The sequence below is a fragment of the Scyliorhinus torazame genome, chromosome 28 (assembly GCF_047496885.1).
Source record: "Scyliorhinus torazame isolate Kashiwa2021f chromosome 28, sScyTor2.1, whole genome shotgun sequence".
Lineage (NCBI taxonomy): Eukaryota > Metazoa > Chordata > Chondrichthyes > Carcharhiniformes > Scyliorhinidae > Scyliorhinus > Scyliorhinus torazame.
In genome coordinates this window covers 9,535,947-9,563,712 of record NC_092734.1, presented here as the reverse complement: position 1 = coordinate 9,563,712, position 27,766 = coordinate 9,535,947, and the positions used below count along the sequence as shown (strand labels likewise).

Sequence of the window (27,766 nt, the reverse complement as noted above, 5' to 3'; positions counted from 1 at the left end):
AAGGAAAATAAACCGTTCTCCAACTTCAGTTAAAATATTAAAAATAGGTCCATTTAAAAAATATTTATTTTACTTGGTAGCTTTCTACACAGTGGTCTCCCATGTGAAATTTCCATAATGCTCATGTGGACACACATTTGGCAGATGGTAAACAAATAAAGTTCATGATTGCTCCTGACCAGCTTCTATAAACTGGTCAGCTAGCTCAATCTTCATCCCACTATGTGCTGGAGAGAAATGAACTTGGTCCCAGCTTCAGCACTAATGAAAGTAAAGTCATTTTCCCAAACTCCTCAAAAACACCAAACATTGTCCAATTGCAAACTGACCTTTTAAAAATGGAAGCCACTTGACTCTAAAAATCGCTTTTGAGAGCATAGAAAGGTATAAAAGCCCATAAACCTAATCCTATACTATTGTTCCTTTGAATTACCCGTAGGAATACATTGCTGGTGAAAACTGGTGAGCGCCGGAATGACTAAAGGTTTAAAAACACTCTGCTTGAAGTCCTTACAATCCTGGTTGGGCTGGAGATCGTGTCTCTTCGCTGTTATTACAAAGGTGGCCTGTATGCACTTTTGACTATTGTTCTCCTCCTTCTTCCATCTGGCATTGAGAAATCCCACTCAACAGAGGGCCGATGACCTGCGATGAGGGCTCAGGAAGACACAGGGAAAATGCACTTCAATTTAAGAAAACCGTAAACCATTCCTTCGGGAGCAATAATCCAACAGTTACACATAGAACATCAAGGTAATCTTCCTGCTGTAGAGAAGGAAACCTTCATCAGAGTTGATGTGGGATTGCTGAACGTAGACACCACTTTGTCATCACACTACTCGAATAGTCAGTGTGTGTCCTCACCTAATGGTCCATTTTATGGTATGGCTGGCTAGTAGCTCAACGATATTCCCCACAAGGCAGCTGAAAGTCTAATCCTGGTCCACTGCAATTCTCAATTAATTTAACATTTCACAAATACTCTTTTCTATATCAGGTGGACAAGGAGGACAGATGCAGCAGAGCCAACAGCGAGACCGAGAGTGAGGTAGAACGACATCACAACCCCAGCCGGCTCGGATAATTCTTTTGGCACGATCTTAGGGCCGTAGATCATAGGCAGAGTCCCCAGGTATCCATTGGTAAGGCCCAGAGCGGAGGTGAAGATGGCAGGGTAAAAATCCTGGTTGAAGACAACTATGCGTAAATGTTCTCGCGGTTGGTAATTGCAGAATATGAACAAAGGCAAGAACAAGGTCCGCAGAAGCACCAAGACGGGAAGGGCTTTACTCCTCGGCCCAGGAATTTGGATCCAGACAGTTATCTGTCTGCCAGTCCAATCGGCAAAGTTGTACAGGAGGAAGCAGGAGAGAGGTACAAAGTACTTACTGGTCCAATCACTGGCTGTGTCCTTTGAGACAGACTTGATGCTGGAGGAGATGGAAGGGAAGATGACGATGGAGATGAAGAAGGTGTAAAAGACACTGAAGCCCACCCACTTGGTCTTGCTCAGGATGGGTTTCAGTGGAGGAATAGTGCCTGTGTTGCTGGACAAGGAAGCATTCTCGACTGAGCCATTCACGGAGCCAGTGTCATTGTTGAGCGAACCAGAATATTGTATTCTCTCACTCATACTCTTCAGGTAGTAGCTAAAGATAAAGAACAGAAGTGTTTATAGTCAAAATTAAGGTGGGACACAATTGCCAAATACATAGATTCTTATCCCGTTTCATTAAAATGACTGAAAACAGTCAATACCAACATGGACCAATCTGGGAACTCACTCTCTCTCTCTCTGCAAAGTGCCCTCGACTTGATGTCGCACAACTTCCAACCTGGCAGCCAGTGGGGTGTCGGTTTGAGGGGTGTGTTGCCACTGAGATTTGTGGGTTCAGATTACCACCACCCCCGCCCCAGGTCTTCAGCAATCCAAGTTGCTAAAGTCAGTGTAACTGTAACTAACATCACCATAGTCCCAGATGACCATAGGCTGCTTTCCCCTTCGAGGGGGGGAGCTGACTGGTGGTGGTTTAACCCGAGGGTCACCACACCTCAGGCGAGGTTGAGAATAACCACAGCCGGTGCGGGAATTGAACCCGCGCTGCTGGCCTTGCTCTGCATCACCACCCAGCTGTCCAGCCCACCGAGCTAAACCGGCCTTCTGGAATGTTTTATTCCGTATCAGATCGGACAATATAACATCTCGTTCCGGGGATCATCTGTTCTATGAAGAGAGATTGGGGAAATGGGGACTGTATTCTCTAGTCTAGAGTTTCGAAGAATGAGATGTGGTCTCATTGATACCTACAAAATAGTGAAAGGGTCATAGTCAGGATAAGTTGCTGCCCCTGGTTGGGGTGTCTAGAACCAGGGGGCACAATTTCAAAACAAGGGAATTTGCACTTGGGACCCAGATGAGAATATTTTAAATCAGAGTTGTGCATCTTTGGAATTCTCTACACCAGAGCCGCAGTTCAAGCTCAGTCATTGAGTATGTTCTTTTTTTTCCTTAAATTAAGAGTACCCAATTCATTTTTTCCAATTAAGGGGCAATTTAGCATGGCCAATCCACCTACACGGCACATCTTTGGGTGGTGGGGGCGAAACCCACGCAAACATGGGGAGAATGTGAAAACTCCACACGGACAGTGACCCAGAGCCGGGATCGAACCTGGGACCTCAGCGCCGTGAGGTTGCAGGGCTAACCCACTGCGCCACCGTGCTGCCCTCAGTCATTGAGTATGTTCCAGACAGAAATTGAGAGATGTCTAAACACCAGCGGCATAAAGGGATAAGGGGATAGAATGGGGGGGGGGGGAAGCAAGGGAATGGTCAGCCAGGATCGTATTGAATGGTGGAGCAGGCTCGAAGGGCCTGTCCGTATGTTTTCACCAGTTGGCAAGAGTACAATAGGGAGGGTGGGCTACACAGTGGATCACAACCTATTCCGACGGACTGCATGCCTCCACGGGCCGACTTTGGAAAGCCCCAATTTGCATTGATCCATTACGGAAACCCACCTTGGACTTGTGGGAAACGGGAATGTGCAGTCAGGGGTATTTAACTCGGATTCTGACGAAGGTTTGTTATTGAGCTGTGGAAGATCTACTCTGCGCCTCACGATAACAAACTTGCGTGGCACAGAAGTAGGAAAGTATTTCCATTTGACACATTTGCCATTACCCTCACTTGAGCCAGAACAAAATCATCCGGCCAAGTAACATTTACAATTAGCCCAGTCACTCACATGAATAGGAAGTGTCCAAATCGATCAACAAGTAAGAAACACCAGACTTGCAATGTTTTCTTTCCTATTAGTCTCATTCATCTCTTATGAAACAATCCAACAGCTGATAGGATTCTAACGAACGCTGATTAGCCATTTACAGGCACTGCCAAAATTTTAATTATGCCCTAGGAGCAATAGGCAATCCGTGTGAGGAATGTTGCTGCAGATAATTGGAATGTCTCTCCTCTTCACTCTCACTGCGCCAATGTGATATTTCCCAATCACTTCAAGAGAGCTTCCCTTGCCAATATATTCTGGTCACCTTTGTGCCACAGATCTGGACACACTTCAAATTGGGTTACCATCTAATAACATGGCAGGCTGACAATACGTTAAAATGATCTGTATTGACTTACGGGTGCGGCGATGACCAGCTAAGTCGCACGTTTCGGCAGCTCCCGGTGGAAAGGACTTTTGGGCTCCTAATAGGAGCCCCAACGGCAATTTTAACGGCTAAAAACACTGTGCGATAAACCAGAAGGGAATTCCCCCCCTGGACACGGATGGAAAAAGGAGAGGAAAGTGGCCGGATTGCGGTGGATCCTCTAGAGCAGCGGCCAGGAAGGCAGGCACAAAGCAAGATGGTGTCGGAAGGAGGCAGTTTAATATGGGGCCCTGACCAACAAGAGTTCCTGCGGCGTTGCGTGGAAGAACTTAAAAAGGAGATGAAGAAGGAGCTGTTGGCCCCGATATTACAGGCGATTGAAGGGCTAAAGGAGGAGCAAAAGACCCAGGAGCTGGAGCTTCGGGTCGTGAAGGCAAAGGCTGCTGAGAATGAGGACGACATACAGGGCCTGGTGGAGAAGACAGAGATGCATGAGGCACAACACAAAAGGTGTGTGGAAAGGCTGGAGGTGCTGGAGAATAATGCGAGGAGGAAGAATTTAAGGATTCTTGGTCTTACTGAAGGTGCAGAAGGGGCGGACGTCGGGGCATATGTGAGCACGATGCTGCACTCGTTAATGGGATCGGAGGCTCCGACGGGCCCGTTGGAGGTGGAGGGAGCCTATCGAGTTATGGCGCGAAGACCGAAGGCTGGAGAAATTCCTCGAGCCATAGTGGTGAGATTTCACCGATATAAGGACAGAGAGATGGTCCTCAGATGGGCAAAGAAAACTCGGAGCAGTAGGTGGGAGAACACGGTGATCCGCGTATATCAAGATTGGAGTGCGGAGGTGGCGAGAAGGAGGGCAAGCTTTAATCGGGCCAAGGCGGTGCTGCACAAAAGGAAGGTTAAATTTGGAATGCTGCAGCCGGCAAGACTGTGGGTCACACATCAAGGGAAACACCACTACTTTGAAACGGCAGAAGAGGCGTGGACATTTATTGTCGAGGAGAAACTGGAATAAGCGGGCTAGAAAAAGAACGTTTGGGACAAAGTGGTGGGGCGAATATGTGGGGTGAAGAGGGGGAAGAGATGATTTCCCAAGTTGTCAATCCTGCGACCCTGTAACTTTTCTCTCTTCCCCATGTCGTGGGGGAGGGGGGGGGGAGAGGGAGGATGAGGAGCTGGGGGTGCCGGCCATTGGGGGCGGGGCCAAATGGGAAGCGCGGGCTTTGTTCCCGCGCTATGGTAATCATGGCGGGAACAGGGAAGCAGGAAGGAGGGGGCCTCGCACAGTGGGAGCCGAGGTCACGGGGGGAAGCCGAGGTCGGCCAGAGTTTGCTGACTTCTGGGAGCAACATGGGGGGTGCAATTACGCTAGTGAGGGATCTAGCGGGGGGGGGTTAACTGGGTTGCTGCTGCTGGGGAGAAGGGGGAGCTGGTATGGGGTGGGGTGGTCGGGGCGGGAGGGCGGCGTTGGGGGGAGATGCGGCTACGTGGGTACCGGGTGAGGAGCTGGATTGAAAAAGGAGATGGCTAGTCGACAAGGGAGGGGGGGGAGGGGGGGGGGGAGAAGAGCCCCCCAACTCGGCTGATCACGTGGAATGTGAGAGGGCTGAACGGGCCGATAAAGAGGGCACGGGTACTCACAGACCTAAAGAAAAACTTAAGGCAGATGTGGTTATGCTGCAGGAGACGCATCTGAAACTGATAGACCAGGTCAGACTACGCAAAGGATGGGTGGGGCAGGTGTTTCATTCGGGGCTAGACGCAAAAAACAGGGGGGTGGCTATACGAGTGGGGAAGCGGGTAATGTTTGAGGCAAAGACCATAGTGGCGGATAGTGGGGGCAGATACGTGATGGTGAGTGGCAAATTGCAAGGGGAGGCGGTGATCTTAGTGAACGTATATGCCCCGAACTGGGATGATGCCAACTTTATGAGGCGTATGTTAGGACGTATCCCGGACCTAGAGGTGGGGAAGTTGGTAATGGGTGGAGATTTTAATACGGTGCTGGACCCAGGGCTGGACAGATCGAGGTCCAGGACCGGAAGGAGGCCGGCTGCAGCTAGGGTGCTTAAGGACTTTATGGAGCAGATGGGAGGAGTAGACCCCTGGAGATTTAGTAGACCTAGGAGTAAGGAGTTTTCGTTTTTCTCCTATGTCCACAAAGTTTATTCACGGATAGACTTTTTTGTTTTGGGAAGGGCACTGATCCCGAAGGTGACGGGGACGGAGTACACGACTATAGCTATTTCGGATCACGCTCCACATTGGGTGGACCTGGAGATAGGGGAGGAAAAAGAACAGCGTCCACCCTGGAGAATGGACATGGGATTATTGGCAGATGAGGGGGGGTGTTTAAGGGTGAGGGGGTGTATTGAAAGGTACTTGGAACTCAATGATAATGGGGAGGTTCAGGTGGGAGTGGTCTGGGAGGCGCTGAAGGCAGTGGTTAGAGGGGAGCTGATATCTATTAGGGCACATAAAGGAAAGCAGGAAGGTAGGGAAAGGGAGCGGTTGTTGTAAGAACTTCTGAGGGTGGACAGACAATATGCGGAGGCTCCGGAGGAGGGACTGTACAGGGAAAGGCAAAGGCTACATGTAGAATTTGACTTGTTGACTACGGGTAGCGCAGAGGCACAATGGAGGAAGGCACAGGGTGTACAGTACGAATATGGGGAGAAGGCGAGCAGGTTGCTGGCCCACCAACTGAGGAAGAGGGGAGCAGCGAGGGAGATAGCGGGGGTGAGAGATGAGGAGGGAGAGATGGAGCGGGGAGCGGAGACAGTGAATGGAGTGTTCAAGGCATTTTATGAAAGATTATATGAAGCTCAGCCCCCGGATGGGAAGGAGAGAATGATGTGCTTTCTGGATCAGTTGGAATTTCCTGAGGTGGGGGAGCAGGAGAGGGCGGGACTGGGAGCACAGATTGAGACGGAGGAAGTAGTGAAAGGGATTGGGAGCATGCAGGCGGGGAAGGCCCTGGGACCAGACGGATTCCCAGTTGAATTCTATAGGAAATATATGGACTTGCTGGCCCCGCTACTGATGAGAACCTTTAATGAGGCGAGGGAAAGGGGGCAGCTGCCCCCGACTATGTCAGAGGCAACGATATCGCTCCTCCTAAAGAAGGAAAAAGACCCGCTGCAATGCGGGTCCGATAGGCCTATTTCCCTCCTGAATGTAGACGCTAAGATTTTGGCCAAGGTAATGGCAAAGAGGATAGAGGATTGTGTCCCGGGGGTGGTTCATGAGGACCAAACTGGGTTTGTGAAGGGGAGACAGCTGAATGCAAATATACGGAGACTGCTAGGGGTAATGATGATGCCCCCACCAGAGGGGGAAGCGGAGATAGTGGTGGCGATGGATGCCGAGAAAGCATTTGATAGAGTGGAGTGGGATTATTTGTGGGAGGTGCTGAGGAGATTTGGCTTTGGGGACGGGTATATCAGGTGGGTACAGTTGCTGTATAGGGCCCCGATGGCGGGCGTGGTCACGAATGGATGGGTCTGACTATTTTCGGCTCCATAGAGGGACGAGGCAGGGATGTCCTCTGTCCCCGTTATTGTTTGCATTGGCGATTGAACCCCTGGCCATAGCACTGAGGGGTTCCAGGAAGTGGAGGGGAGTACTTAGGGGGGGAGAAGAACACCGGGTATCTCTGTATGCGGATGATTTGTTGCTATATGTGGCGGACCCGGCGGAGGGGATGCCAGAGATAATGCGGATACTTGGGGAGTTTGGGGATTTTTCAGGGTATAAACTGAACATGGGGAAAAGTGAGCTATTTGTGGTGCATCCGGGGGAGCAGAGCAGAGAGATAGAGGATTTACCGTTGAGGAAGGTAACAAGGGACTTCCGGTACCTGGGGATCCAGATAGCCAAGAATTGGGGTACATTACATAGGCTTAATTTAACACGGTTGGTGGAACAGATGGAGGAGGATTTCAAGAGATGGGACATGGTGTCCCTGTCATTGGCAGGTAGGGTGCAGGCGGTTAAAATGGTGGTTCTCCCGAGATTCCTTTTTGTGTTCCAGTGCCTCCCGGTGGTGATCACGAAGGCTTTTTTCAAAAGAATTGAGAAGAGCATTATGAGTTTTGTGGGGGCTGGGAAGACCCCGAGAGTGAGGCGGGGATTCTTGCAGCGTAGTAGGGACAGGGGGGGGCTGGCACTACCGAGCCTCAGCGAGTACTACTGGGCCGCCAATGTTTCAATGGTGTGTAAGTGGATGGGAGAAGGGGAGGGAGCGGCGTGGAAGAGATTGGAGAGGGCGTCCTGCAGGGGGACTAGCCTGCAAGCAATGGTGACGGCGCCGTTGCCGTTCTCACCAAAGAAATACACCACAAGCCCGGTGGTGGTGGCTACATTGAAAATTTGGGGCAGTGGAGGCGGCATAGGGGAGGGATGGGAGCTTCGGCGTGGTCCCCGATAAGAAACAATCATAGGTTAGTTCCGGGGAGAATGGATGGGGGATTTGGAGCATGGCAAAGAGCTGGGGTAGCACAATTGAGAGATCCGTTTGTAGATGGGACATTTGCGAGTCTGGGAGCGCTGACGGAGAAATATGGGCTGCCCCAAGGGAATGCATTTCGGTATATGCAATTGAGGGCTTTTGCAAGGCAACAGGTGAGGGAATTCCCGCAGCTCCCGACGCAGGAAGTGCAGAATAGAGGGATATCAAGAGACATGGGTGGGGGACGGTAAGGTGGCGGACATATACAGGGAGATGAGGGGTGAGGGGGAGATCATGGTAGATGAGCTGAAAGGGAAATGGGAAGAAGAACTGGGGGAGGAGATTGAGGAGGGGTTGTGGGCTGATGCCCTACGTAGGGTAAACTCATCGTCCTCATGTGCCAGGCTAAGCCTGATACAATTTAAGGTGTTACACAGGGCGCATATGACTGGAGCACGGCTTAGTAAATTTTTGGGGGTAGAGGATAGGTGTGCGAGATGCTCGAGTGGCCCAGCGAATCACACCCACATGTTCTGGTCATGCCCGGTACTACAGGGGTTCTGGGTGGGGGTGACAAAGGTGCTTTCGAAGGTGGTGGGGGTCCGGGTCGAACCAAGCTGGGGGTTGGCTATATTTGGGGTTGCAGAAGAGTCGGGAGTGCAGGAAGCGAGAGAGGCTGACGTGTTGGCCTTTGCGTCCCTCGTAGCCCGGCGCAGGATATTGTTAATGTGGAAGGAAGCCAAACCCCCGGGGGTGGAGACCTGGATAAACAATATGGCAGGGTTCATAAGGTTGGAACGGATTAAGTTCGTGTTAAGGGGTTCGGCTCATGGGTTCACCAGGCGGTGGCAACCGTTCGTCGACTACCTCACAGAAAGATAGAGGGAATGGAAAAGAAATAGACAACAGCAGCAACCCGGGGGGGGGGGGGGGGGGGGGGGGGGAGGAATCGGATGGACTCTCAGGGATGTTATTGTATATGTGTAGGTATTTGGTATATGTAATTGTATATTGGATTGCTGGATTGTATCTTTGGAGAGTATTTATTTTGGACAAAGCAGTTGCCATGTAGTTTTGTTTTTGTTTTTGTTTATATATTATTTATTTATTTGTTTAAAACTGGCCACGGTTATTTATATTGCTTTATTGTTGTGTAAAATAAACACTACGTATTGTTATGTTTGGCCAAAAAGCTTGAATAAAGTATATATATATTTTTTTAAATGATTTGTATTCAAGTGATATTAGTAATTCGCTTCTTTATTCTTCCCTGGGATGCGGGCGTCGCTAGTTAAGCCAGCATTTACTACCCGCCCCTAGTTGCCCCTTCAGAAGGTGGTGGGGAGCTGCCTTCTTGAACCGCTGCAGTCCCCGAGGTGTGGATACACCCACAGTGCTGTTAGGGAGGGAGTTCCAGGATTTTGACCCAGCGACCGTGAAGGGACGGCGTTATATTTCCAAGTCAGGATGGTGTGTGACTTGGAGGGGACCTTGAAAGTGGTGGTGTTTCCATGAATTCACATTGGAATTATTGCAATATCAAACGCCAAAGAAATGACGGAGAGATTCCAATTGCCAGATCATAGAATTTACAGTACAGAGGAAGGCCATCCGGCCCATCGAGTCTGCACCGGCCCTTGGAAAGAGCACCCGACTTAAGCCCACACCTCCACCCTCATAACCCAGTAACCCCACTTAACCTTTTTGGACACTAAGGGGCAATTTAGCACGGCAAATCCACCTAACCTGCACATCTTTGGGCTGTGGGAGAAAACCGGAGCACCCGGAGGAAACCCACGCACACACGGGGAGAACGTGCAGACTCCGCACAGATAGTGACCCACTTGAAACTGAGTTACCATTGCACCATCTTACCAACTCCCCTCACCACCCCCCCCCCCCCCCCCTCCAATTTCCACACCCTAATTCATTCCTGTTAGGAATTCTCCTGTCCCCACAAAGGGACAGACCTGGTCAGATTCAATCCCAAGAGTCACATTAAGCCATTCTGGGCTGAATAACATGGCAGGCTGACAAATGTGTGAAAAATGATTTGCCCGCACAGACCCAAGCCGAGAATCGAAGCTGGGATCCTGAGGTTGTGACGCAAGAGTGCTAATCACTGTGCTACCGTGCCACCCCAGATGAGAGAGGATGAAGATACATGCTTACCTGGAATACGGGATCGAGGGCAAAATCAAGTAGAGAACAACACAGACCACGAGGAAAATATCAGCAGTGAGAAAATAGGCCAGTGCACTGTCTGAAATGGAACACGCAGTAGCAAGGTCCACCACTGAAGCCACAGCACTAAATGTTCCTCCCATGGCTTGTCCTGTAAAAGAAGAAAAGTGAAGACTCATCCGCAGTGTGATCAGTCATGGAGAACGGGGCGTTTTATATCTTTCCAAATGTAGATGCAAATCTGCAACTTTGCTCCTCCGCTGAGATACGGCGAGTTCGCAAACCGTGGGGTTTATCAAAGTTCAAACACTACATCGAGGCAGAGAAGCATGAAGTGCAATTCCAGGAGGGAGGATTATAATTACTTGACTAGATTGGAGAAGCTGGTCTTGCTCTCCTTAAAGGGTAGAGAACGGCAAGATGAGATTTGAAGGAAGTGTTCAAAGTAGTGAGCATTCAGATGGAACAAATAGAGAGAAGCAGCTTCCAGTGGTTGACGAGTCGATAGCCACAGGACAAAGATTTCAGGCAATGGGCAAAGGCGACCAGCAGCGACTCGAGGGAAACTTTATATGCAAAGAGTGGTTGAGATTTGGAATGCACCATCTGAAAGTGGTGGGTACAGATTCAATGTTAGCCTTCAAAAGGGATTTGAATAAGTATCTGAAGGGGAAAAAGAAATTGCAGAGATATGGGGAAAGAGTGAGTGTGTGGGACCAACTGGATTGCTCTTTGAAAGAGCCGGCACTGACTCAATGTGCTGAATGGCCTGTTGCACTGGTCCACAATTCCAGGGCAATCTAGGGTCCTTACAAAGAAGGCAGCCACTAATAAACCCAATGAAGAATTCTGGAGAAATTTCTTCAATCAGAGAATGTGGAACTTGCTACCGCACGGGGCAGTGAGGCCAATAACAATGTCACATTTAAAGGAGGCGCTGGACAAAGGCATGACCAAGAACAGAAAGAGGTCTTGATGGAGTTTAATGAAGAGGAATGGGAGTTGGGCTGAATGTCCTGTTCCTGGTGCTGCAGCTTACCTGAAATTAAAGCTTGTGAATTCCGCATGGGAAACCGTCCGACCTCTCCAAAAACACTGCCCAAAAGCATATTGGATGCTCCGCTAACGATGACCACACAGACCATGGTCAGACCAAAGAATCCATACGTCCATGAAGCTGTGTCCACTTTCACCAGAATGGTGGTCGCGCAAAATATAATGAGCATGACAGACAAGGAAGAGAGCACGCGGACTTTCGCCGAGATCCTAAAAGAGAAAGAGGAAATGTGCAGAGACAATACTGAAACATTCCAATGTAGGTAAATGAACGTTCGCAGGAGGATCTTAAAGGGGGTCTCGTTACTCAAGTCTCTGAAGACGGCCAGACGCTGAGGAGACTGTCAAAGAGAATCCTAATTTCTATTCGGAAATGAACGGGGTACAAAAGCAGGGAGGCTATACCAAAGCTAGTTATCCTCAGCCGCACTGTTACATCCTGGGCACCACACTTGAAGGAGGAGGTAGCCTGAGAGAGGGGGGGGGGACGGAGGAGATTTACAGGAAAAGTACAAGGGATGCGGGGCCCCAATAATGTGGAGGGATTGAAACTGCAGAGGTTGCGCCCCTTGTTACGGGGAGGATAATAATTGTGGCGACAACAATGAGTTGTTGAGGGAACAATCATGAAATATTTCTACAGCGAAAAAGGAAATGAAAGAATTTTCTTTCACTGCAAAGGTTTATTGGAAGGTGGAATGCATCAACACAAATGGGGATTGATGCCAATCAGATATTTATGGGAATGAGAAAAACATCTGAAAACCTGTGAAATACAGAATGAGGGAGCTCTTTTGAGCCAGGGCTGGGAGAGGGGATGAAATTGAAATGTCAATGGCTGCCCGTGACTCTCCCAAAACGTCACCCGAAACAGGATCACGAAAGCGACAGCAGTGGTGAATTTCAATCTTTCCTACTCTGTAACATTTTATTTATTTTAATTTTTTTCAATTAAGGGGCAATTTAGCGTGGCAAATCCCCCTACCCTGCACATCTTTGGGTTGTGGGGGGTGAGATCCACGCAGTCACCGGGAGAATGTGCAAACTCCACACAGACAGTGACCCGGGGCCGGGATCGAACCCGGGTCCTCGGCACCATGAGGCAGCAGCGCTAACCACTGCGCCACCGTGCCGCCCTGCTCTACAACATTTTGTCAAAACCAGTTAAAGTGGAACCAGGAGAGGTCAAATCCTGACACCAATACTTACTTGTTCACCAGGAGATAGTTAACCACCAGGCACAGGACAGAGGGCACAGTTGATGCCAGCGAAAGGTAACTCTCGAAATAATTCTAGAAAATGAATCAAAACAATCGTAACTTTCATCCGGTTTGCTTTAGTGCGCTGTGTGCTGGAGCATACTGGTCTCTATATTACAAAAAGGATATTGGTGTGTGTTGGAAGAACTTGCAGGTCAACCTGTTTGGTTGCGTTATGAATGCATAACAAATGCAAGTCCTGGAGAGAGACTTAAATCTGGAGCTTCTAGCTCAGAGGTAGGGACAATACCCACTGCACGGTAAGACTTCCATAAATAGAAGATCGTGACCAGTAAATCTAATAAGGAGAAAGTTCAGAAAGTGGAACACGCTGCCACAAGTGGCTGAGGTGAATATATACGTACATTTAAAGAAAAACTAGATAAGTACATGAACGAGAAAAGACCATAAGACATAGAAGCAGAATTAGGCCACTCGCCCCATCGAGTCTGCTCCGCCATTCAATCCTGGCTGATATTTTTCTCATCCCCATTCTCCTGCCTTCTCCCCATAACCCCTGATTCCCTTATTAATCAAGAACCTATCTTTCTCTGTCTTAAGACACTCAGTGATTTGGCCTCCACAGCCTTCTGCGGCAAACAGTTCCACAGATTCACCACCCTCTGGCTGAAGAAATTCCTCCTCACCTCAGTTTTGAAGGATCGTCCCTTCAGTCTGAGGCTGTAGCCTTGGGTTTTAGATTTTCCTCCAAGTGGAAACATCCTCTCCACGTCTACTCTCTCCAGTCCTCTCAGTATCCTGTAAGTTTCAATAAGCTCCCCCCCTCATCCTTCTAAATGGCAATGAGTACAGACCCAGAGTCCTCAACTGCTCCTCATACGAATAGATGATTATGCTAAGATGAAGTGGGAGGCGAAGAGGAAGCTCAGATGGAGTTAAGGCGGTCATATCGTTCCTCGATGGCTGATTTCTGCGCGGTAAAATTCTATGAAACTACTGGTAAGACCAAACTGGTGGAAATATTCATCGAGACCAGGAGGAAGAGAGGATATTGTTGCACAGTAGCTTGCTGACGATGATCCTCACCTCGCCAGTTATTTGGTAAGATTTTGAGTTGAATTTGGTGGGATTTCCTTCAATGTGAGGTTTTGTTTTTACCGGGGGACGGTACGGATTACCCACGGACGGTAACTGAGAAATTGGTGCATGTTTGTGGCCATTGTCAGACGCAACCACCTGACCTACGCAGACAGGGTATGGCAACTTCTCTTGAAATCAATGAAAAGGTTTAGAGCAATCTAGTATCTGCCAAAGCAGATGTGTCAGATTCAGTTCCTTAATATGCCGTAGTGGGACTTTTCTCTTTAAACATTCACGAGATATGGGCGTCGCTGGCCAGGATTTACCGACAAACTGTAATTGCCCTTTAGAAGATGGTGTGAGTCATCTTCTTGAGCTGTTGTAACGCGTGTAGCCTAGATACACTCACAATGCCATTAGGAAGGGAGGTCCAGGATTCCGACCGAGTATTGTGGAACAGGCGATATATTTGCAAGTCCGGGATGGTGTGTGACCTGAGGCAATTGGGGGGGGGGGGGGGGGGGGGGGGGAGATTTCTCCCTGGGTCAACAACCAAGATATGCGATTTGAACTCAGGCAAGGTAGGGAGCCAATCCAGTACTTTAGCTTCCACACTACTTATTATTGTCCAGAAGGAAATCACTGCATATGCCATGATGCAATACACTGATACTCACGCCAAGGTCATTCTGCTGGGGAGACCGATCTGTCCCGTTGCTCAGTTTGTACAGCCAATACTGTTTTGCCGTGCAGAAGAAGTTCCATGGCAACAGGGAGCCAATCCCAAGGAAGAAGAAAATCATATACACAGCGTTGAACCTGTCGGGAGGCGCCTGGCGGAAGCGGCTTTTAACTAACGTCTGGAAGATCAGAGGTTCTTCCTCTTCTGTCTGGGAGCTCGGGGCCCTGTGCAAAGAGTCTGGGGTTTCCATCTCCTCTTGGCTCTGGGATTCGCCAGGGGAACTCACCGCGACAACTTCCATTCGGATCTCCCAAGGCTGGAGTGCAACAGGAGAAACTAAAGAAAGGGGGGGGTGTCAATAAACTGTTCAGAAGACAATGTGAATACAACAGTTAGTTATCTACCAGGAGACAATGGCTCTGCATCAAATGCCGCCTTTTAAACACCAAACTTCATTACCTGTACTGGCTCTTTGAGATTCACCTCCCACAACTCCATCACTAGTTTGAGGACCCTGAGTGAATCAAACCATATTTCTAACACCCTTTCCCCCCCCATAGCCATTTTCTTGGCACCAGGTGTCTGATGGGTAGTTTTAAGATGGCTGGTTTAGCACAGGGCTAAATCGCTGGCTTTGAAAGCAGACCAAGGCAGGCCAGCAGCACGGTTCAATTCCCGTACCAGCCTCCCCGAACAGGCGCCGGAATGTGGCGACTAGGGGCTTTTCACAGTAACTTCATTTGAAGCCTACTTGTGACAATAAGTGATTTTCATTTCATTTTTCAATTGTGCCGTGGCTGTCTGGGAATTTACACTTCTCCAAGGAAATTAATCAACTTTGGAAAGAAGCAAATCCATCATTGCAGAGGTAAAAAAAAAAAAAGGTTTGGTTAAAAATAAGATTTAAAATGGAAGAGTTGTGAAGCACTGAGAAGTCGCGGCAAAGTCAATAACGAGAAAGTGAAAGCAAATTACTGCGGGTGCTGGAATCTGAAACGAAAACAGAAAATGCTAGAAATAAAAATGGGGTGAAGGTGGAAGAGAGAGCTTACGGTTCATGGGAAATTGTTCAACCCAATGTTAAGTCCGGAAGGCTGTCGCGTGCCTAATCGGAAGTTGAGGTGCTGTTCCTCCAGCTTGCGTTGGGCTTCACTGGAACGTTGCAGCAGGCCAAGGACGGACATGTGGACGTGAGAGCAGGACGGGGAGTTGAAATGGCAGCGACAGGAAGGTGTGGGTCCTGTTTGTGGACGGATCGAAAGTGTCCTGCAAAGCGGTCACCCAGTCTGCGTTTAGTCTCTCCAATGTAGAGTAGACAGAGGTACATGTGAAGCACTGCCTGCTCCCTGCTCACCATCCAAGGGGCTAAACACTCCTTTCAGGAGGGCAGCACAGGGGTTAGCACTGCTGTCTCACGGCGCCGAGGACCCGGGTTCGATCCCGGCTCCAGGTCACTGTCCATGTGGAGTTTGCACATTCTCCCCCCGTCAGCGTGGGTCTCACCCCTACAACCCAAAAAGATGTGCAAGGTAGGTGGATTGGCCACGCTAAATTGCCCCTTAATTGGAAAAACATAATTGGTTACTCTAAATTTAAAAATAAAAACCACTCTTTTCAGGTGAGGCAGCGCTTCACGTGGACCTCCTTCAAACTGATCTGTTGCATTCGCTGCTCCCAATGTGGTATACTCTACACTGGAGAGACTAAACGCAGACTAGGTGTCCCACTACTCTACGACCTCCCCCACCCACACACACAACAGAATAAATCTGATCCTATTTCCAGTTCTCTCTAGCTTTGATAAAAAGAGTCATCCAGACTCGAAATGTTAGCTCCCGTCTCTCTCCACAGATGCTTTCAAAGATAATGCGAAAGGTCTGATTGAATTTATGAAGAACATTAGTTAATGAAAACTGCATTCTGAAACTTCCAACACTAGCAGGTTAGAGGGGCTAAATGGCCTCCCATTTCTTATTTACAGTTGCTACAATAGTCTTCTGTTTGACCAATGCTTATTCACCTGTTTCATGCTCCGAACCTGTCCCGAGAGAGTAGCAGAGCCTCTTCAAAGGGTCTTGAAACTTGCTGCTATGCAACTAGTCGCTCGTTACGAAGCACGTGAAACGGTTTTCATTCTTTCCTACTGTTCACTTCCACCTTACTAACATCACCTGTCTCAGCTCACTGAAACCCAACAGCCTAGACTATTCACCAGCCTCCCATCCTGCTTAAACTAAAGCCCATCCAAAGCTCTACTGCCCAGGTCATATATTGCACCAATTTCCATTTACCAGTCATTCCTGTGATCATGAACCTTCATCGGTTCCCTGGTCCTGCTATGTTTCAGTTTTAAAATTTACATCCTCGTTTACAATTATCTTAGTAGCCCCAACCCTTGCCCGTCTCTGGAACCTCCTCTAACCCACAACCTTCCCCGGTCTGTGCTCCTCCAAACCTAGCCTCTTGTGCATCCTCTACTTGCTTCACCTCCTCACTGGCAGCAGAAAATTCAGATTCCGGAGCCCTAAGCTCTGGAATTCCACCCCTAAATCTCTACTGTGGTGCAGTAACATTCCCTCAGTTTTACAGTATAGGGGCTGCTTTAGCACAGGGCGAAAGAGCTGGCTTTTAAAGCAGACCAAGGCAGGCCAGCAGCACGGTTCAATTCCCGTACCAGCCTCCCCGAACAGGTGCCGGAATGTGGCGACTGGGGGCTTTTCACAGTAACTTCATTTGAAGCCTAATTGTGACAATAAGTTCATTTCAGTTCTCAAATTGCAAATAGTTGGGTTCTCATCCGGGATCGTAACACGCCCCACTCCAGAACTTTAAAATCCAGTGCACTAACTGTTGGGAGGTAGTGTCTAAGTTTCTGCTGGTGCAGTCATTTCATAAGGAAATCACACTGCTAAAGCAGAATTAATTTCACAAACTCACCATACATTGAAAGACAGAAATGGCTCAGGCTTAATTCGTAAAATAGAACCATAAATCATTGCATAGAATTTACAGCAATATCAGGCTAATAGAACAAAGAATATTACAGCACAGGAACAGGCCCTTCGGCCCACCAAGCCTGCGCCAATCCAGATTCCTTACTTAGACCTACTACTTATTGCCCAAATGATTTGAATCCCTCCATTCCCCACCCATCCATGTATCTATCAAGATATGATGTGGAAATTCCGGCGTTGGACTGGGGTGAGCACAGTAAGACGTCTTACAACATCAGGTTAAAGTCCAACAGGTCTGTTTCAAATCACTAGCTTTCGGAGCGCTGCTCCTTCCTCACCTGTGGAAGTGCTCCGAAAACTAGTGTTTGAAACAAACCTGTTGGACTTTAACCTGGTGTTGTAAGACTTCTTACTCTATCAATATACACCTTAACCGTTGCTATCGTGCCTGCCTCCACCACCAGCACTGGCAACGCGCTCCAGAAACCCACCACCCTCTGCTTGAAAAACTTTCCCCACACATCAGGTGGATTGGCCGTGCTAAATTGCCCTTAGAATCGAAAAAATGTTAAGTGGAGTTACTGGGTTACGGGGATAGGGTAGATACTCGGCTTCAGAAGGGTGCTCTTTGTAAGGGCTGGTGCAGACTCGATGGGCCGAATGGCCTCCTTCTGCACTGTAAATTCTTGTGATTCTGTGATCCCTCGTAAACTTTCCCCCTCTCACCTTGAACATGTGTCCCCTTGTAAATGGAGTCTTCCACCCTGGGAAACAGCTTCTGACGATTTACCCTGTCTATAACGCTTGTAATTTTGTGGACCTCAAACAGGTCTCCCCTCAGCCTCCGTCTTTCCAATGAAAACAATGAGTTTATTCAACCTCTCCTCATAGCTAACACCCTCCAGACCAGGCAACAACGCCTTGGTAAACCTTCTTTGCGCTCTCTCCAAAGCTTCCACTTCCTTCTGATAGTGTGGCGACCAGAACTGCACCCGATATTCCAAATGTGGCCCAACTAAAGTTTTATACAACTGTAACATGACCTGCCAACTCTCGTACTCAATGCCCCAACTGCTCTGATGTTTATGCTCTACATGAAGATGAGTAACCTGTCAAAATGTCTCCTTGCTGTGGACGGTCAGGTTGGAACATGTACACAACAGTCAGAGTCACAATGCTCACTGCGATCATTTTCTTTGCCAAACTTATTGGTGACACAGGTGAGAGCTAAAGCAATACAGGAATAAAACTGATCTCTAATTTGAATGCAGTAGTTTCTTCCTGTAAAATAGCAATAATGAGGCAGTCATGCCTCTGTTGAGCTCTGTCCTGGCACTCCTGCCTCGGATTCAGAAGGTTCTGGGCTCAACAGCCACTCCAGAGATTTTGTCACAGACACGCCCAGGGTGTTACTGAGGGAGTGCTGCACTGTCGGGGGTGTCACCTTTTGTGCAATGTGTTAATAGTCCCGACTGCCCTCTCGGGTGGATGTCAATCATCCCATGGCAGTATTCCTGGGCTCATCGAGAAGTTCTCCTGATGTCCTGCTCGCTTATTTACAGTTCCACCATCACCATAAAAGCCCTTCCCCGATCTGAAACTCTTTGAAAACTTCCTGAAGTCAAGAAAGGCGCTAAAGAAAAGGCAAGTTCTTGCTTTAATCTCAACACCGAAACAAGTAACATTTTCATATCACTTTTGAAGGCACAATTCAGTGAAATGATCACACTTGTGTAGTAACAAGGGTGAAGTGAAAGATCTGCATTGCCAAGGTAAATGTAACAAGAAGATGAGCCATCCAATACCCCAAAATATTTCAGGAGGGATCAGAGGACAGAAACACTCTTGTTTGAGAGAGTATACAATGAAAACTGATGGGGAGACTGTCCCATAGTGGTAATGCCATGGAACTAGTTATCCAGAGGCCCAGTATTATCTTTGGGGAGGGGGGGGGGGGGGGGGGGGGGGGAAGAAGCCGGTTCAGTTAATAAACCCTGGTCTCATCAGTGGTGACCATGACACTCTATCTGCTGTCCTTACCCAGTCTGGTCTACATGTGACTCCAGACCCACAGCAATGTAGCCAACTTTTAACTGCTTAATTAGCGATGGGCAACAAATGTTGGCCTTGTCACACTCGTATTCCATGAAAGAATTGAAAACAGACGTCAAGGTGAAGAGCGAGGTTTTCAGGAAAGTTTTACAAGGTAGGTAGAAAGTTCAGGAAGAGGATTCTAGAATGCACGGTATGACAGCTGTCTCACTCAAGTTTCGAGTAGAACAGATTGGAAAGTGCACAGAATGGTGGAAAACGTGGTCAGATTACGTGGATAATCTGGGGTATGGACAATGTTTATTCAGCCATGTCTCAGCAAACTTGAAAACTTACAGAAGGTAAGAAAGAGCAAAGAAAGTGCCAGGCAGTACCTGCTACTCGTATTTGTGCAAAGTGGTTTCTCACAATAAATCTAAACATAACACAAATAAAGTCAGGGACATATTGGGGAACAAGATAACCTAATTGAGAATCTCTCGAGTAACACTTGACTTTACTGAACACATTTCGAATTGATACCCTTTGCTACAACAATTGCTACAACAAAAGAAAAACAAACAGAAAACAAACACAATAACAATCCCCAAGAAACAACATCCCCCTCAATATACATTCCAATACATCCATTGTGCGTTCCAAGTAAGAGTTTAACAACAAAAACAGTAAAAGAATAATCACAACCACCTTCCCCCACCCAATGTTTAATGGCAACCAGTTCCCGAAGGCGCAGAATAAACAGTCCCTGTGAATTGTAGAACCCCTCCATCCCTTCATCCCCCTCAGCTCAAATTTCACCTTCTCCAGAGTCAGAAATTCAAGTAGGTTCCCCCGCCACGCTGAGCACAGTACACCAAACTCCCTCCAAACCTCTCACAGCCACCAATGCCCCTGCCCTCAATACCTCGTCCAACAACAAGGGGGCCGGCGCCATCAGGAAGCTCGGAACCTCCTTCCTTGCAAAGTCTCAGAGCTGCAGGTGCCTAAACCCTTCCTCTGGGGCCATCGGAAGAGGCGTCGTTACCAGCGCCCTCAGCCCCGACCCCCTTCACAAACCCTCCTCCATCCTAACCCACCGGAACTCCCTCTCCACGACCCAACTCCTCACCTTTGCTGCATTTGTTGCCCAATAATAGTACAGTAAATTCAGGAGGCCTAGCCCCCCCCCCCCCTCCTCCTCCTCCTCCTCCCTCCCCTCGCCTGCTGCCCTCTCTGCAGGACCACCTTGAACTGCAATTTTTAAAACATTTCAGCCCCAGTATAAGACCATAAGACGTGGGAGCGGAAGTAAGGCCATTCGGCCCATCGAGTCCACTCCACCATTCAATCATGGCTGATTTCAACTCCATTTACCCGCTCTCTCTCCATAGCCCTTAATTCCTCAAGAAATCAAGAATCTATCAACTTCTGTCTTAAAGACACTCAACGTCCCGGCCTCCACCGCCCTCTGTGGCAATGAATTCCACAGACCCACCACTCTCTGGCTGAAGAAATGTCTCCTCATCTCTGTTCTAAAGTGACTCCCTTTTATTCTAAGGCTGTGCCCCCGGGTCCTAGTCTCCCCTGCTAATGGAAACAACTTCCCTACGTCCACCCTATCTAAGCCATTCATTATCTTGTAAGTATGCGAGAGAAGAATTTCTTCTCTCTCTCCTGCTCCAATTCCAGATATTAAAATATAATTGTCTGTTTCTGGCATGTTTTCAAAATTGCTTTGCAAATACAGAGTTCTTTGCTAGATCTCAATCCTGATTTTAAAAAATCTTTTTGTTTAATTTAAAGTATCTGTTATAACCTGCCTACTGACGATTGGCTGGGGACTAATGATTATCCCACAATCCTATGGGAGTATGAACTTCCCCAATGAGGGGGGCGGAGAAACTCCTACTATAAATAAGCTGGCCAGTCCAGGAACCAGGAGGAAGGAGAAGGTAGCAAGGGAAGTTACTGCTACTGTTATGTATATGTTGTTATAGTAAATAAACTTTATTATTTTGTATCCTTAAAACTCGTGCTGGATTCTTTGGGGCCCTTACAAAACTGGCGACGAAGGTAAAAGAGAATAGCTGTCTACACTGCTGAAGCCACCTCCCTGGATTTTGTTGGATACAGGTTGGAAGTTGTTTTCTATTATACCATGCCTCTGTACGGACGTTTGGATGTTTTTGATGCTGCGCTGGAAAGCTGGAACCAGTACACGCAACGGATGCTTTACTATTTCCGGGCAAACAATATCACTGAAAACGAGCGCCAGGTGGTCATATTGCTCACCGCCTGCAGACCGCATACGTTTGGGGTGATTAGGAGCCTTACGTACCCAGCTGCGCCGGACACCAAAACGTTTGACGAACTTGTGAATATAGTGGGGCAACACTTTAACCCAACCCCGTCCACGATAGTCCAGCGTTACCGGTTTAATACCGCTGAGAGGACCCCTGGAGAATCCCTTGCCGATTTTTTTTTTTATCCAGGCTACGCGGGATTGCGGAATACTGTGACTATGGTGAGACCTTGTCAGAAATGTTACGCGACCGTTTGGTTTGCGGTATTAACAATGCGGCCACCCAGAGAAAGTTGTTAGCGGAGCCAACATTGACTTTTCAACAGGCAATACAAATAGTCTTGTCCCGAGAGAGCGCAGAGCGAGGAGTACAGGAGCTACAGGGAATGGAAGTGCATGCCTTGGGGCGAAACCCTTTCCGCCCAAAAACGTCCCCCCGCACTCCTGCGGTACCTTGGGCGAGGCAACGACCAGACCGACGCCAGTGGCCATCGGACATTCCTCCCCGAAGGGAGCCTTCTCCAGAGCCAATGGATGAGGAGCCATGTCCGTGTCAGACTTGTAGGCGCCGACCCCGTCGCGAACGGCGGTCCTGGGGACGCCAGAGGCGCCGTCGTTCCGACCGAAACTGGGACCAGCCCAGGGGCCGTAACTGGGACCAGCCCAGAGGCCGTACCTTCCATGTGGATGAACCTGCGGCGACCACTCCTGAGGACGTGGAGACGGAGGACGACTGCCTGCAGCTGCATTGTGTGGCAGCTCCCCGTGTGGCCCCCATTAAGGTGACAGTACGGGTCAATGGCCACCCGCTGGAGATGGAGTTGGATACTGGCGCAGCGGTCTCCGTGATCGCCCAGAGGACATTCGACCGCATCAAGCAGGGTATACAGACCCTTACACTAACTGACTCACAGGCCAGGTTGGCCACCTACACGGGGGAACCACTGGACATTGCAGGAACTACAATGACCCCTGTTGTCTATGGACGCCAGGAGGGGCGTTTCCCACTTATCGTAGTGCGTGGCCATGGGCCCAGCCTGTTGGGTCGGGACTGGTTGCGCCATTTGCGGTTGCAATGGCAGCACATCCTCCAAACAGTTTCTGGAGGGTTGACTGAGGTGCTAGGACGATACCCAGAGGTATTCCAGCCTGGTCTGGGGAAAATAAAAGGGGCCGTAGCCCGTATCCAAGTTGAACCAGGAGCCACACCGCGCTATTTCCGGGCGCGCCCAGTGCCTTACGCTTTGCTCGAAGGTAGAAGGGGAGCTCACTCGTTTGGAGAGTTTGGGTATTATCAGGCCTGTCCGTTTTGCTGACTGGGCAGCACCAATTGTGCCAGTAATGAAGCCAGATGCCACAGTTCGCTTGTGTGGCGACTATAAACTTACAGTGAATACAGTTTCCCGACTCGACCGATACCCAATGCCTCGCATAGAGGATCTCTACGCGAAACTTACAGGCGGACTCTCATTCACAAAATTAGATATGAGTCACGCCTACCTGCAGTTGGAGCTGGACCCTGCCTCCCGACCATATGTAACAATTAAAACACACCGGGGCCTGTATGAATATACACGGTTGCCCTTTGGAGTATCCTCTGCCTGCGCAATTTTTCAACGTGTTATGGAGGGCATTTTGAGAGGTTTACCACGTGTGGCTGTCTACCTAGATGACGTGTTGATTACAGGGACGTCGGAGCAAGAGCATTTGGAAAATCTGGAGGCTGTCCTTAAACGCCTTTCGGAGGCTGGAGTCCGTTTACGTCACACAAAGTGCGTATTTCAGGCAAAAGAAGTAGTCTACCTAGGTTATCGGGTGGACCGCGAGGGTCTGCACCCCGTCGCAGAGAAGGTGCGTGCGATTCAACATGCCCCCACCCCGACTGACACTTCGCATCTTCGTTCTTTTCTCGGTCTCGTAAACTATTACGGGAAGTTCCTCCCCAATCTGGCAACTACGCTGGCCCCCTTACACCTGCTGCTAAAGAAAAATCACACCTGGGTTTGGGGTCAGCCGCAAGAAACCGCTTTCCGGCGGGTAAAGCAACAATTGTCGTCGTCTGGGTTACTAACCCACTATGATCCGGGAAAGCCTTTGCTCGTCACATGTGATGCATCCCCGTATGGTATTGGGGCTGTCCTGTCCCACAAGATGGAGAACGGGGCCGAGCGACCGATAGCTTTCGCCTCCCGCACATTGACTGCAGCGGAGAAGAAGTACGCGCAGATCGAGAAGGAGGGCCTGGCAGTGGTTTTCGCGGTGAAACGCTTCCACCAGTATGTGTACGGCCGCCATTTCACTATCATGACCGATCATAAGCCCCTGCTGGGACTCTTCAGAGAGGATAAGCCGATACCGCCCATTGCTTCTGCACGGATCCAGCGCTGGGCTTTGTTGCTTGCTGCATATGAGTATTCTCTGGAGCACAAACCAGGTACGCAGATAGCAAATGCCGACGCACTGAGCCGATTGCCTTTATCGACCAGCCCCATGTCGACCCCCACGACCGGTGAGGTGGTCGCAACCCTAAATTTTATGGACACCTTGCCTGTCACGGCATCACAGATCCGTGAGTGGACCCAGACGGAGCCAGTCCTGTCAAAGGTTTGGCACATAGTCCTGTATGGTGGGCAGCATAGACCGCTCCCAGGCGAGTTACGGGCATTTTCCTCCAAGCTGTCCCAGAGTTCAGCGTGGAAGACTGCATCCTCTTGTGGGGGACGCGTGTGGTTGTCCCGGAAAAAGGCCAGGAGCTGATATTATCAGACTTGCACAATGGGCATCCGGGCGTGACCAAGATGAAAATGTTGGCCCGGAGTTATGTCTGGTGGCCAGGCCTCGACACCGACATTGAGAAGGTGGCCCAAAACTGCTCCATTTGCCAGGAGCATCAGAAGCTTCCGCCGGCCGCGCCCCTACATCACTAGGAATGGCCTGGGCGGCCTTGGGCACGCTTACATGCAGATTTTGCAGGCCCTTTTCAGGGATCCATGTTCCTTCTACTAATTGACGCCCAGTCCAAATGGCTGGAGGTGCATAAGATGCAGGGGACAACGTCCTGCGCAACAATTGGAAAAAATGCGTTTATCATTTAGCACGCATGGCCTCCCCGAGGTGCTGGTCACGGATAATGGCACTCCATTCACGAGTGAGGAGTTTGCTAGGTTTACAAAGATGAACGGCATCCGCCATATCCGCACTGCCCCTTACCACCCGGCTTCAAATGGGTTGGCAGAGCGTGCAGTGCAAACATTCAAAAGAGGCCTAAAGAAGCAGTCTTCTGGATCAATGGACACGAGACTGGCTCGGTTTTTGTTTACGTACAGGACCACCCCCCATACAGTGACTGGGGTAGCTCCCGCAGAACTCCTAATGGGCCGGAGACTTCGCACCCGCCTTAGTATGGTCTTCCCGGACATTGGCGCAAAAGTACGCCGCACACAAGAACGGCAGGGACCGGGATTGTCTCGGCATCGTCCGATTCGGCAGTTTGCGCCCGGTGATCCAGTATTCGTGCGGAATTTTGCTGGTGGTGCCCAATGGGTTCCTGGGGTAATCTTTCGCCAAACGGGCCCTATATCGTACCAAGTGCAAGCCCAGGGTCGTCTCCAGCGAAAACATGTAGACCACGTCCGGTCCAGAAGATCATCCCCGCAAAAGATTCCCCGCCCCCGGAGCTCAGTTCAACAGCGGCAAAGACCAGAAACAAGGGAAGGTAGTCCTCCAAATCTTCCACTGGTGCCTCACTCAAAACCTGCGCAGGTCATGACGGGACCGAATGGGGACAGAGACGCTGACATGACGGAGGCAGCAGACTCTGACTCCGAGATGGAGACACAGGATGAATCAGAGGGGGAATCCTCGGGTCCACAGGCCGTGGATGTACAACCGCGCCGTTCATCACGGAAGCGCCGGTCTCCGTCTCGTTATACGCCGCCTGATCCAGCGCCGCGTGCAAATGGCGTCCGGCCTGCGGCCAAACGGGTTCGACGCCTCCCTTCGCCAGGGCCTACGGTGGATTCCTTGGACTTTGGGGGGGAGGGATGTTATAACCTGCCTACTGACGATTGGCTGGGGACTAATGATTATCCCACAATCCTATGGGAGTATGAACTTCCCCAATGAGAGGGGCGGAGAAACTCCTACTATAAATAAGCTGGCCAGTCCAGGAACCAGGAGGAAGGAGAAGGTAGCAAGGGAGGTTACTGCTACTGTTATGTATATGTTGTTATAGTAAATAAACTTTATTATTTTGTATCCTTAAAACTCGTGCTGGATTCTTCGGGGCCCTTACAAAAGTATCCAATTCATTTTTTTCCAATTAAGGGGCAATTTAGCGTGGCCAATCCACCTACCCTGCCAATCTTTGGGTTGTGGGAGCGAAACCTACACAGACAAGGGGAGAATGTGCAAACTCCACACGGACAGTGACCCAGGGCCGGGATTGAACCCGGATCCTCGGCACACAAACACACTGTACTGATATGAACCACAATGCTGCTGGGGTGCAACACAAAAACAAGTGCCCAGATAATGGTTACATTCTCAGAATTTTACAGTGCAGAAGTAGGCCATTCAGCCCATCAAACCTGTGCCCATCCTCAAATCCTTTCCCCTACATCCTGTCCCACTCATTTGCCCTCTTCAAGAACAATTTTTTTTGACGTATAACAAATGCTAATTAAAAATATCCAAAAATCTGTTACACTTACATTTTGATTAAAACAAAACTCATTCTGATTTAGTAGCCCCAATGAAAACTGTAGTCAGACTGTACAAGGCGAGTTTAGAACATGGAGAAGAAAAAGACAGAAAATGTGTCACCAGTACCTCAGGTCAGAGTGTGGGTGCAGTCAATGCCACACACTCAATAACTCAATGAGGAACAGTGTCTGATTAATACAGTAACAAGTCCATGTATCCAGTTAAGTTACATAATATATGTAACAATTATATATTGTAGTAATATACATCTCCCAGTGATACACAGACCCACACCCCACCCCAGTGATACACAGACCCACTGCCCACATCCTACCCCAGTGATACACAGACCCACACCACCCGTGATACACAGACCCACACCACACCCCACCCCGTGATACACAGACCCACACCCCACCCCAGTGATACACAGACCCATGCCCCACCCCAGTGATACACAGACCCACACCCCACCCCAGTGATACACAGACCCACATCCTACCCCAGTGATACACAGACCCACACCACCCGTGATACACAGACCCACACCACGCCCCACCCCAGTGATACACAGACCCACGCCCCACCCCAGTGATACACAGACCCACGCCCCACCCCAGTGATACACAGACCCACACCCCACCCCCGTGATACACAGACCCACACCCCACCCCCGTGATACACAGACCCACACCACACCCCACCCCGTGATACACAGACCCACACCCCACCCCAGTGATACACAGACCCACACCCCACCCCAGTGAGACAGACCCCCCTCCCCCCGTTTCCAGTTTGAAGCTTCCCAGACACGGGCAGGGGGCTGAGGGATAGGGAGCTGAGGGATAGGGGGCTGAGGGCGAGAAGGCTGAGGGACAGGGAGCTCAGGGCTGAGGGACCGGCTCAGACTCTGGGAGCCGCCCTGAGGCGGAGCTCCGTCACTTACCCCGGTGCCGTGACGGAGCTCCGCCCTGGGGCTCCTGGCCGAGCGCTGCCTCCGGGGCCGGTACCGAGCTCCAGCTACCGGTCTCCGGTACCACTCGGCCCGTCCACGCCCTTCGCCCCGCCCCCAGCAGCAAACAGCCAATCAGCGGCCTTCACCCCGGACCTGGGCGGTCCCCTCCCAGCACAATTTGAAACTTGTCTCAGAGCTGAGCTGGGGGTGAGGGTCTCTGTGGGGTGGGGGGTCTCTGTGGGGTGGGGGGTCTCTGTGGGGTGGGGGGTCTCTGTGGGGTGGGGGTCTCTGTGGGGTGGGGGTCTTTGTGGGGTGGGGGTCTTTGTGGGGTGGGGGTCTCTGTGGGGTGGGGGGTCTCTGTGGGGTGGGGGGTCTCTGTGGGGTGGGGGGTCTCTGTGGGGTGGGGGGTCTCTGTGGGGTGGGGGGTCTCTGTGGGGTGGGGGGGTCTCTGTGGGGTGGGGGGGTCTCTGTGGGGTGGGGGGTCTCTGTGGGGTGAGGGTCTCTGTGGAGGTTCCCCCTGGCTGG

General features: G+C 49.9%; 1 protein-coding gene across 2 annotated transcripts; it reads right to left on the bottom strand.

Annotated features, from left to right (window-relative positions):
• Positions 1–48: 48 nt before the first annotated feature.
• Positions 49–27,346, bottom strand: slc29a3 (solute carrier family 29 member 3). Of its 2 annotated transcripts, none has more exons than XM_072491425.1 (6): positions 27,233–27,346; positions 14,291–14,631; positions 12,523–12,605; positions 11,297–11,523; positions 10,246–10,408; positions 49–1,649 (listed from the first exon to the last, which is right to left on the bottom strand). In XM_072491425.1, the coding sequence occupies exons 2-6, from the start codon at positions 14,594–14,596 to the stop codon at positions 989–991; spliced, it is 1,440 nt and encodes a 479-aa protein (XP_072347526.1). In that variant the 5' UTR covers positions 14,597–14,631; positions 27,233–27,346; the 3' UTR covers positions 49–988. The 2 variants fall into 2 exon arrangements, with proteins under 2 accessions (XP_072347526.1, XP_072347525.1); XM_072491424.1 differs by lacking the exon at positions 27,233–27,346 and adding an exon at positions 15,348–15,666.
• Positions 27,347–27,766: the final 420 nt, after the last annotated feature.